This window comes from Danio rerio, chromosome 22 (genome assembly GCF_049306965.1).
Source record: "Danio rerio strain Tuebingen ecotype United States chromosome 22, GRCz12tu, whole genome shotgun sequence".
Taxonomy (NCBI): domain Eukaryota; kingdom Metazoa; phylum Chordata; class Actinopteri; order Cypriniformes; family Danionidae; genus Danio; species Danio rerio.
The window spans coordinates 19,325,971-19,337,556 of NC_133197.1; the positions used below are offsets into that span (position 1 = coordinate 19,325,971).

At 34.5% G+C, this 11,586-nt stretch overlaps 2 protein-coding genes across 3 annotated transcripts; both read left to right on the forward strand.

The window, feature by feature from the left end:
• The first annotated feature begins 1,468 nt into the window (after window positions 1–1,468).
• si:dkey-78l4.7 lies at window positions 1,469–5,463 on the forward strand. The gene is made up of 5 exons (XM_003201050.6): window positions 1,469–2,432; window positions 3,561–3,705; window positions 3,826–3,967; window positions 4,308–4,559; window positions 4,640–5,463. The coding sequence occupies exons 1-5, from the start codon at window positions 2,372–2,374 to the stop codon at window positions 4,808–4,810; spliced, it is 771 nt and encodes a 256-aa protein (XP_003201098.2). The 5' UTR covers window positions 1,469–2,371; the 3' UTR covers window positions 4,811–5,463.
• Window positions 5,464–6,700: 1,237 nt separating this feature from the next.
• Window positions 6,701–11,527, forward strand: si:dkey-78l4.8. Of its 2 annotated transcripts, XR_012398134.1 has the most exons (6): window positions 6,701–6,804; window positions 6,903–7,047; window positions 7,155–7,296; window positions 9,844–10,122; window positions 10,206–10,589; window positions 10,661–11,278. XR_012398134.1 is itself a non-coding variant. In XM_009296360.5 (5 exons), the coding sequence occupies exons 1-5, from the start codon at window positions 6,741–6,743 to the stop codon at window positions 10,362–10,364; spliced, it is 789 nt and encodes a 262-aa protein (XP_009294635.2). In that variant the 5' UTR covers window positions 6,732–6,740; the 3' UTR covers window positions 10,365–11,527. The 2 variants fall into 2 exon arrangements, 1 of the variants encoding a protein (XP_009294635.2); XM_009296360.5 differs by having other exon boundaries at window positions 6,732–6,804; window positions 10,206–11,527.
• Window positions 11,528–11,586: the final 59 nt, after the last annotated feature.

Sequence of the window (11,586 nt, forward strand, 5' to 3'; positions counted from 1 at the left end):
TGCTTCCTGTCAGATGACAGGTCTTCATACTGTTATACTAAAACGTTAAGAGAAATAAAATAGACTGACATGAAAAACCGTGTGGACTTCATGGGATTAATATGGGCTGTTCACTAATGTGGGCTACTACATAAAACCCGTACTGAGCCCACACTGAATCTTTTAGATTTGGTGTGGGCTAGTCTTAGCTCACTGAGCCCACAAAAAAAGCCAGCATGGGCCCTGCAGTTTTGGTGGGGTGAAATGCCACATTATGATTTTGACAATATAATTTTAGGAGGAGCACATATTCTATTCAATTCAATTGAATTCAGCTTTATTTGTATAGCGCTTTTACAATGTAGATTGTGTCAAAGCAGCTTCACATAAATGGTCATAGTAACTGGAACAGTGTAGTTCAGTTTTTAGTGTTTAAGTTCAGCTCAGTTCAGTGTGATTTAAAATCATTACTGAGAGTTCAAACACTGAAGAGCAAATTCATCGATGCGTAGCTCAACCAATCCTGAACCATGCATGTTTATAAGGAAAACAAAACCAGGCCAAGACATTAACCCTGAGGAACCCCTAATAACTAATATGTAACTAACTAATATGTGTAAGCAAAAGTTCTGGTCACGCTTCATTTTGAGGTTCTGTTCGTTTAATTTCAGTTACATTGCATCTACATTCATTCATTCATTTTCTTTTCGACTTAGTCCCTTTTTTTTATCGGGGGTCGCCACAACGGAATGAACCACCAACTTATCCAGCACATTTTTTTACACAGCGGATGCCGTTCCTGTCACAACCCATCTCTGAAAAACATCCACACACACTCATTCACACACACATACTGTACACTACGGACAATTTAGCCCACCCAATTCAGCTGTACCGCATGTCTTTGGACTGTGGGGGAAACCGGAACCCCCGGAGGAAACCCACACGAATGCAGGGAGAACATGCGAACTACAAACAGAAATGCCAAGACTTGACCCAGCGACCTTCTTGCTGTGAGGCGACAGCACTACCTACTGCGCCACTGCGTCGCCGTATTGCATCTACATGCCAACTAATTCTCTTTAGATTATGTGGGATTCTGTACAAAGCAGATTTCACAACTCAACCTGCACTTAGAGGGATACAAAGTTAGCATTAGCTCTACTATAAAAGATCTGCGGGGTGTCATATTAGACAGCAATTTCACTTTTGAAAATCATATCTCCCATGTCACAAAATCTGCCTTCTTTCATCTGAGAAATATCGCCAAGTTTTGAAGTATGCAATCCATCTCAGATGCAGAAACACTAATTCATGCTTTTATGACTTCTAGGCTGGATTAATGTAATGCTGTGTTTGCTGGCTGCCCAACATTCTCTATTAACAAACTTCAGCTAGTACAAAATGCAGCTGCCAGAGTTCTTACCAGGTCTAGAAAATATGATCATATCACCCCAATTGTATCCTCCTTACACTGGCTGCCTGTTAAGTTTCGTATTGAATTTAAAATATTACTTCTCACCTATAAAGCTCTAAATAATCTAGCTCCTGTTTATCTAACCAACCTTCTGTCTCGCTACAATCCAACTCGCTCTTAAAGATCTCAAAATTCAGGGCTTCTGGTAGTACCTAGAATAGCAAAGTCAAGTTAAGGAGGTTGCACCTTCTCATTTATGGCTCCTACACTCTGGAATAGCCTTCCTGATAATGTCCGAGGCTCAGACACACTCTCTTAGTTCAAAACTAGATTAAAGATGTATCTTTTTAGTAAAGCATACACTCAATGCATCACATAGTATTATGATGCATGAATGTGCTCCATGCAGGTTTTTGCATCTCATTTATATACACTAAGAACAGCAGCAATGCTAATTCTTCTCTTTATTCTCTATTTTCACTTGGGAATACTCATCCCGAGGCCCCCAGAGATTATGCAGTGCCACTGAAGTGATCCAAGGCCTGTGAAGAGATGATACCAAGGTTTCCACATTCCCGGACCAGGCCGTATCCTGAACAGCTACTGTGAAATTTTCCTTCCTGTCTATATACTGTAATTGTATCTATTTTGTTTGAAAATTTCATTGATCTGTTGATTTGTTACTTGCTTTATTTTTCATAAACTACATTCTATCAACTCTTAATTGAAGGCTCAACCGCTTGACTATTTCTAGCCTGATTCTGACACTAACACAATAGTCTAATTCTCATGCATAGGTGTTTTGTACTGTGTGATTTGAGCTGTTTAATAAATGACGCATGGAATATATTTATACAATCAGTGTTTCTGACACCAAAAAAGTTGAGAAAAAACAACGTAAAGGAAGCTCAACTTCTCCACCCTTTTTGATATATATACAGTGTTGTCATTGAGAGCCCACTGATAGTCTTTATCATGGCCATCATCATCTCTCTGCTCCTGCTGGTTTCTCTGGTGCCACACCTGACCTTCAGTGGTGAGATTTTACTCATTGATTGTGTTTACATATACATCAGTAACTACTAACCTTAATTTGAATAAGACAATAATATGATTAAGTTATTTACATATGTTCCCATTTTATTTGATGTTATAGTACATAGTTCAAGTAACATCATTACATCAACATTAAACCCTAGTTGCCGTTTTAAACAGTTTGTGTTCCTCATGGTACCATATGTGATTTTGGGCATTTCATTTCTTAATTTTGCGACAAGTTCTAACTGCAGTTAATTTCTCTAATCATGCAAACAGGCAACGGTAGATTCAAATTCTCAAGCAACATCCACCATTTAATTCCTTAACTTTTCAATCAGGCTCCCCAAAACAAAACCGGAAGTTCTAGATGAGAGTAATCACCGCTTCCCCCTTGCACCAAAGTTGTGCTATCTTGCTTGAAGCCATTCTCAATTTTTTTGTCATTAACGTCTCCTGTGTGTTATCCTGCCCCAAAACGAAGTGAAAAGTACTACAAAACTGTAGCCAGTCACCAGGCTATCGGAAGTGTCTGAGTTTCATGTCATTTCAGATGTTAAATTTTAAATTTTTGACCTCAAATGCAGCTTTGCAGTTTCACTTTCATTCAGTAACATTTCATTTATGCCCCGTGATAAACTGCGGTATTGGATGTGAGTATGAAGTAAGCACTGGTGGAAGAGTGTTGTTTTAATGGAATTTGATACCACACGCTGAATAGAAAGAAAAAAAAAACTTCCACATTTCACAATGCAGGTGTCTGTGGTCCTTGCGGTAGATGCAGAGAATAGTGTCAAACAGCCAGGTGCGTATGGAATATCCTGTCGCCAAATGGGATTAAAAGTCCAACAAAACAGTACAAGAGATTAAGGTGTTTACATGTCTGTACTGCACGTCAATAGTACAACTAAAACAGGAATACTCCACGTCTTAATTCGATTTCTGTTTAGTTTGATTATGATTTAAGTTGAAGTACGGTAATCAAAAATTGCTGTTTACATGGTAGATTCTTAATCAGAGTATTGTCTTAATCATATTAAAATCGGAATGTTGATGTCCATGTAAACATGCTCAATATTTTATTTGTATGTGGTTACTAAGTTGACTGATAAAACTATTTTGTTCCTAGCTCATGTGGGCATAGTGAACGGCACAGAAGCAAAACCTCATTCCAGACCTTACATGGTTTCTCTTCAGAAGGGCTTTCAACATGTCTGTGGTGGATTCCTCATTTCTGAAAAGTTTGTCTTGACCGCTGCACATTGCCGAATGGGGTATGACTTTAATTTAGTCTGAACTGCAATGCATAACATCAAAAATCATCATGTCAAAGAATCATATATAAAATAGATGATGTATTGATTTTAACACTTATAAAAATATTTGTGTTTTAGAAATGAGATATTAACTGCTGTGGTTGGTGCACACAACTTAAGAAATAGGTCGGAAAAGTTGGTCCGTATGAAAGTCAAGTCTTACCACTTGCATCCAGACTTCACTGTTAAACCTTGGCGTAATGATGTTATGCTTTTAAAGGTAATCCACTCTTGTCAAACAATTCATTAATCTTTTTTTCTTGTCAAATTAAAGGTATAGTTTTCTCTAAAATGAAAAGTTACTCACCTTCTAGTGGTTCCTTCTGTTGGACACAAATAAAGATAGTTTGAAACTTCAGCTATCTTCAAAATAACCATTGACTTCCTGAGTAGGAAAAGCAAATACTATGGAAGTCAATGGTTAGTTTCCAGCATTTTTCTAAATATCATCTTTTGTGTTCTACAAAAGAAAGAGCTAGTAAATTAGTTTTTTGGTTGAACAATCGCTTTCAGTAAGAGTCAATCTGTATTTTAATGACAGGTTTATTTTTGTATTACAGCTAGTGAAAAAAGTCCAACTAAACAAGAACGTCAAGATCATTTCCATGTCGAAGCAAGAAAGAGACATCAAGCCAGATTCAGCTTGTGCAGTCGCTGGATGGGGAAAACTGAGCTTTAAAGGGAAAGTGAGCACACAGCTCATGGAAGCAGGTGTGAAGATCATGAACAACACAGAATGTGAAAATAAATGGAAGAAAATATACTTACCTTCACAGATGATCTGCGTCTATGGCCATGGAGGAAGCTGCGGTGTACGTAAAATTGATTTCTAATTTGAGACAACATAGAGAGAAGCAGTACTTAATTTATGTGTCGATTTGCTTCTTTACAGGGGGATTCAGGAGGTCCTTTGGTTTGTGAAGACACTGCAGTTGGTGTCACATCCTTTGGTGATGCAAGAGTCTGCAATAGTCGTAAACGACCTGAGGTTTATATGAAGATTTCAGAGTTTCTTCCATGGATCGATTCCATAATTGGAAACAAAGGGCGTAATTTGCTTTGAAAAAGTATAAGCTTTTGTTTTTGAGCTCTTAAATGTTGAATAAAGCAATCTTTTATCAAGCATCGATATGCCAGGTCTGCACTTTTTTCCAGCTCTACAAAATACTTGTATACAAAAAAAGAATCAAGTAACCAAAATGACTCCCTCCACAATAATACAAACGCCAAATCAATTCTTAATAACAACAACCACATGTTCATTAGCATGTAAACATTACAATTTATATTGTGTTTCCTTAAAAAAAAATGGTCCTAAAATATTTGACACTTTACTTGCTTCAATGTTTCTTCCTTCTGTTAAACACAAACAAAACATTTTATGAAATGCTGAAAACCAAACAACTGACTTCCTTAGGAGTTGAAAAGGTTTGTCAAAATCTAGACAAAAAATAAGTGTGCAAAATTCTGATCTTGTGCATTCGGAAAGTGTTTAAAGTGACAGCCCCTTATCGATTAAAAACTTAAGTCAGTGACGTTTATGATCAACAAAGATAGGTTTTAGTTTTTCTCAAATCTTGAATCTGTTTACAAAGTGTCTTATATATCTGAAGTGCAATGCAGTATATGCACACAGACTTTTAATTTCAGTCAGCCAGCCACAAGGCTTCTGGTCAATAATCCCATACAAAATCCCCACATAAAACCTGATTTCTTAAAAAATAAAAATAAAATACTGCCTGGCTGAGATATAATAGAAAGTGGGCATCAGACCAAAGAAGAAGCACTGCATTAATTTATATTTTTCTAAGTAATGTCTTTAAAATATGGAAATTAATTTTACCCCAGTATTTTCAATGGAATTTTGTATGCTAGCCTGCTGCTAATGGCTGCACCTGTGTTTAAACGATCTTTTGTCTATTTTTAAGTTATAACAACCAAACGAATGCTTATATATATATATATATATATATATATATATATATATATATATATATATATATATATATATATATATGATTATATTTGAATTACATTACAACATTGATGCTGTAGGAACCTGATTGAAATTGAAAATAATTACAAAAAGCTTTCACCGGACGTTCATCATTGGCAGAAAAACGCAAGCTGTGCATATAGTCCATTATAGTTCCTGGTTTCGTGATTACATATTATTTACATAAACATCATTCGGAAGTTTACCACCTCTGCAATTTTCTAAACCCACCACCAGAGGTCAACATCTTTCTAAACCAGGCTGCTTGATTCCATAAAATTCTATCTGAGTGGGTTTTGAAAACTATTGTTTAATGATACATGGATCAACTAAACAAACAAATTAACGTAAATATATATATATATATATATATATATATATATATATATATATATATATATATATATATATATATATATTTTTTTTTTTTTTTTTTTTTTTTTTTTTGTACAGAACAGCAATATAGGAATAACTTAATTTTGCCAGATGTCAGACAGAAGCTTATAATTTATACATGTAATATGAGAGGAATTACTGAATGATAAGCTGCTAAATTATAGAACAATAATGCATAATCAAGGTGGTGATGCGATCACAATACAAAGCAGAGCTAAGCAAACAAACAACAACAACTAAATTAATATTGAAACTTAGCAACAAACCAGGTAATTTCCAAGTTTTCACCCCATTTACATTTATGTTCCCATTTATAATATATATATATATTTTCATGTCTGTTTTACAACAAACATGCAGATACCTTTTACTATTTAGGATGCTCCATACAAAGACAATCATATATGGAGGTCTACAGCGTCTAAAAGATCGACAACGCTTGCTAAAAAAATTAACCATATGAAAATGGGACAGCAAGGATCGAGAATAAAAGTAACACCTTTACCACAAGAAGAACAAGAAAAAAATCACATTGTCTCCACCCACTTTTACAATATATTTCTACAGTTTTACAAGCAACAGCTCACTGAAAGTCTTCATCATGACCATCATCATCATATCTCTGCTCCTGCTGGTTTCTCTGGTGCCACACCTGACCTTCACTGGTGAGCTTGCCTATACAACAGATTATTTTCTAGACAATATGTCTTTAGCATGCACTGAAAAACAGCATTAACACTATCTCCCTGTCTCTTTTTCTTAGCACATGTGAGAATAGTGAACGGCAATAGAGCAAAACCTCACTCCAGACCTTACATGGTTTCTATTCAGAAAAACAGTAACCATATCTGTGGTGGGTTTCTCATTACTGAACAGTTTGTGTTGACTGCTGCACATTGCTGGGAAAAGTAAGGCTTTTGGTTCATTAATATTTATGTACTGTCTGGTTGGAGGTGTTTTTTTTTTTTTAATGAAATAACTACTTTATCATAGTACTAAAATTTTGTTTCATCAGAAATGAAAAGCTGACAGTTGTGGTTGGTGCACATGATCTGAAAAAGAATGAAACGGGTTCTGTCCGCATCAATGTGATGTCCTACCACACACCTAAGCAGTATAAAAATACAACTCTCAAGAATGACATCATGCTTTTGAAGGTAAATGTATTATACACAAAATATAGAAACACTCTCATTTTTATGAGCTACTTTAATGTATGCATATTCATTCATTCATTTTCGCTTTATTTATCCGGGGTTGCCACTGTATGCATATTTCTTTCAAATATTGTTCACACATTTGTCTGAAATGTGAGAGTGAGCACTTCTCCTTTGCAGAGATAATTAATCCACCAAACAGGTGTCACAGGCGTATAAAGATTAGACAGGATGATTATTGCACATATGACTTAGGCTGGCCACAATAAAAGGCCACTCTAAAATGAACATCTTTAATGTATTGGGGAGCTCAGATGAGAGTTCAAAAAACCAATATTTATCTGGTGTAACCACCATTTGCCTCACACAGCATAGAGTTGATCTGGGGTGTGTTTCTCAAACTACTACATAACTCGTGGCTGAACTATCATAGTACGATATATCATCTGAGAATAGAACGATGTGGTGAGGAGTATTTCCCAAAACCCATAGCTTCTCTTTCGCAGATCCATAGTTTGAATCATGTCAGTTATATTGTAAAACGCCCATAACTATGCTCTAAATGGGGTGGACTTCTTTAGAGAAAAACTCCACAATGTTTTGTGGAAATTATTGTTTTACATGCACTTGCAATAAAAAAGTCCAGTATTAGCTTTGATAAAACATGCACCTGTTTTCAATATTAATTGAAATATATGTAAACGACACATGTAGGCCCTATATATATGTTTTCTTTACGAATATTCCAAATAAAATCACTTAGCTAACACATATTATAATCTCATAAATAAATCATATAAATTGTTAATGGTTGTAGGCCTAATTTACAGTAGGCTACTTATTAAGAAATGAAAAAAAAACTACTTAATAATAATAATAATATTTTTATTATTATTCAGATATTGTTCATTTATTTATTATTTTTTAAGCCTACTTTTACAATTTGACACATTCAAAGTGTCAGAAATGTTCTAACCAAAGGGCCCATGTCATATACAGCAGTGTTCCTCAACCACCAGGGCCGTGGATAAATTAGTACAGAGCCGCACAAAAAATCATTCATTATTTTTCTTTTATTTATTATCTGATTCTGAACAAATTTTTTTAAAGTCTTTTATTTAGAAAAATGACCATATCCTCTGAAAAAAAATTTTTTAAGTCTTTTATTTAGAAAAATGACCATATCCTCTCCGTTACATGTCGGTCACCTGAGCATCCAAATTTAACCTACAAACAGCAAAATGAATAACAAACATCTTTGGAAAGTTTTTTTGCTAAGGGCAAAAGGCCCAGTGAAGGATTGCCAAGGAACGGATCCGCAACTCATTTGTCAACAATCAGGTGAATCCACCATGGTTGTGCAAGAAGACCAACTTAGATCGCAAATGACGGCGGCCTTTTATGGGTTGCGCATATCGCGTCTTTTCTAGAGTTTACGCAAATTCGTTGTTTCCAATGGAGCTTTGCAGCTTGCGCAGAATTCTCTGAAAATTTTCTGAGTTTGAAGATTTACATGCTTTAATAAAAGAAAATGTACTATTTGGTTTATTTTTGAAAGATGAAACACACGATTTAGCAATTAACTCAATTATTATTTTTGAGAAGGTCTTTTTACATAAGAATAGGTTCTTAATAATTTTCTCCGAATTGTATGTATTTTACAAGGAACTATGTATGTCTTTATCTATCGCTTAAGCAAATGAAGAAAAAGAATGATGTAATGCTCTGTGATTTAATAGAACACCTTGTGTTTTATGTATCTTTTTATTACAATTTGTTTATGATGCTTGTCTGTTGTCTGATTAAGGACATTACTTTGTTCAATGAAGTTAATAATTAAAAAAAAAAAAAACAATGAATTCCGCGAGCGATAAATATCTTGGACAAACACAGAACACCCTAACAATACTGTGCTTTGTCATTTTTTCAGGGAATAAAACTTTATTTATTTAAACATTCCAAGTTTAAATGTTAGAATGTTCTAAATGAAAATGGGAATAGGGGATATATCGGGGAATAGAACACAACCAGGAACTATGCTTCTAACTACAGCTCTAGAGGTGTAGTTGCAAGCGTACAAGTTTGAAACGTAGTTTGAGACTGTTTATTGGAATGATGGAATTGGGAAACGCCAAGTAAAACGACATATGTTTGTAACGAAGGAACTTGCGACTTTAGTTAGCTAACAATGGTTTTTTGGAAACACACCCCTGGCTGTTTATTGTGACCTTTTTGTTTTCAGTTTCTCTTTAGCCCTGAGTTTGCCTCTAGTTGTTCTGCTACATGCGTGTATTGGTGGACGGAGCTAAACTGTCAGTGATGTAGAATCAGATGTTGATCTGCAGAGTTTAGACACATTTTTGTTAAAAAAGCATATTCTACAACCTTTCATCTTGATCGGATTGTCTTCACTAAAGTTTTTTGACTAAAGTTTGGAGTTCTGAAACGTGCAGATAATACAATCCTATTTGTGAAATGATAAAAGTAATTTAGATTAGTCAGTTTGTGACCCCTTTAATTATAATTTTTTTTTATTTTTTATTACAGCTAGAGCAAAAAGTCAAACTAAGCAAAAATATTAGTTTGATATCAATACCACAGAAAAAAGACAAAAAAGTGATCAATGCAGGCACTAGCTGTAGTGTTGCTGGCTGGGGAACAAAGAAGACTGATGGTCCAACCAGTAATTATCTACTGGAGGCAAAAGTGGAAATAATGGAAAACAAAAAGTGCCAAAAACTATGGAACAAACATGGTCCAAATTCAGATGTACAATACTCAGTCTCAAAGATGATGTGTACACATGGTCTTGGTGGATCCTGCAAAGTACGTATAAAAAATATGACTCAGGGTTTATGTTAATGCATTTATTTATTTCACTACTGACATATTGATCTGTTTCTTAACAGGGGGATTCAGGAGGTCCTTTGGTATGTGGAAACACTGCTGTTGGTGTCACATCTTTTGGAAATCCTGATGCCTGTAATTCACCTTCGCTTCCTAATGTGTATACTAAGATTTCAGCATATCTTGACTGGATTAAGAAAATAATTCGAAAGTTTAAGTAGATTAAATTTAAAAAGACAGACACGTTTTTACTTTAATTCTCACCTAAACATACATTCCCAGCACACATTTTTTGTTTTTAAAAGATGTTGAATAGATGTCTAATCATAGTCATCTTGGCAAGAACAAGGATTAATTTGGACTGTCAGTGAACATCTAATAGATGTCTAAGAATAGGCCAAAACTAGACTGTACACTGCAAAAAATAATATACCAAAATTAAGTGAGTTTTTCCTAAATCAAGCAAAATAATCTGCCAATGGGGTAAACAATATTTTTCTGCTTACCCCATTGGCAGATTATTTTGCCAATTTAGATTGATTTAGGGAAAAACTCACTTCATTTTGGGATATTATTTCTTATGAAAAAAGACAATATGTTTTGCTTGTCAAAAAATTGCTTCTTGATTTAAGAATTTGTAGATATTTGGACTAGAAACAAGTAAAAAAATCTAAGTAAGAAAAGCATTTTTTTTGCAGTGTAGTCATCAGATAAACAGAAAAGAAAGACTACACATATAAAGTCTATTTGACAACTAGTCTTGAGCTATTCTTAGATGTCCATTATATTTTCACCGACCCAAGTTTAGCCATGTTTAAGCCAAGCTGTTTACATTTAGATGACTATTAGACACTTAACAGCAAAATTGTTTGCTGCAGTTGCATTCGACCAAAGTGATCAGTGCACGATGTCAAAGTACTGAAAACAATACTTAAGCTTTTTGATTAGTTTCTTTCACCTTTTTTCCTATGCTTTCCTTTGTTGTAGCCAATCGTTTATTTTCATTTGTTTCATTGATTATGTTTATCTGTGTCTTAAGTTCATCAGATGTCTTGCAAATGTTTAGTATTTTCTTTGTAAATGTAAAAAGTCTGTTTTGTGCTTTTGATTAAATCACAGCTTCTGCATTTATATTGATACATATTCTCTTTCTTGTCTCACCTCTTGTAACAAACAAATAGCAGGCATTAACATAATATTCCAATCAGTTATTCAGCTTGTGTCGTGGTTATGCCTCAAAACATTATTATTTTTTTTTTTTTGTATTTAATTGCTTGTGTATTGAAATCACGTTTTCTTAAATCTGTCACGCTTTGGACAAAACTGCTACATCTTAAAAAGCACTCTTTTAAGCAAAATTAATTCCTGTTGCTCCTGATAATGCATAAAAAAAAAAAAACGTACTAAATCAAAACTTGCTTTTAGAGGACTACTTTAAAAATA

What these genes read in the sequence shown, in the direction of transcription:
- si:dkey-78l4.7 (XM_003201050.6), top strand. Translation starts at nt 2,372, where the DNA reads ATGGCCATCATCATCTCTCTGCTCCTGCTGGTTTCTCTGGTGCCACAC. An exon ending in GCTGCACATTGCCGAATGGG is followed by an intron (nt 3,706 to 3,825) that starts GTATGACTTTAA and finishes TTTGTGTTTTAG; the next exon opens with AAATGAGATATTAACTGCTG. An exon ending in ATGATGTTATGCTTTTAAAG is followed by an intron (nt 3,968 to 4,307) that starts GTAATCCACTCT and finishes TTTGTATTACAG; the next exon opens with CTAGTGAAAAAAGTCCAACT.
- si:dkey-78l4.8 (XM_009296360.5), top strand. Translation starts at nt 6,741, where the DNA reads ATGACCATCATCATCATATCTCTGCTCCTGCTGGTTTCTCTGGTGCCA. An exon ending in GCTGCACATTGCTGGGAAAA is followed by an intron (nt 7,048 to 7,154) that starts GTAAGGCTTTTG and finishes TTGTTTCATCAG; the next exon opens with AAATGAAAAGCTGACAGTTG. An exon ending in ATGACATCATGCTTTTGAAG is followed by an intron (nt 7,297 to 9,843) that starts GTAAATGTATTA and finishes TTTTTATTACAG; the next exon opens with CTAGAGCAAAAAGTCAAACT.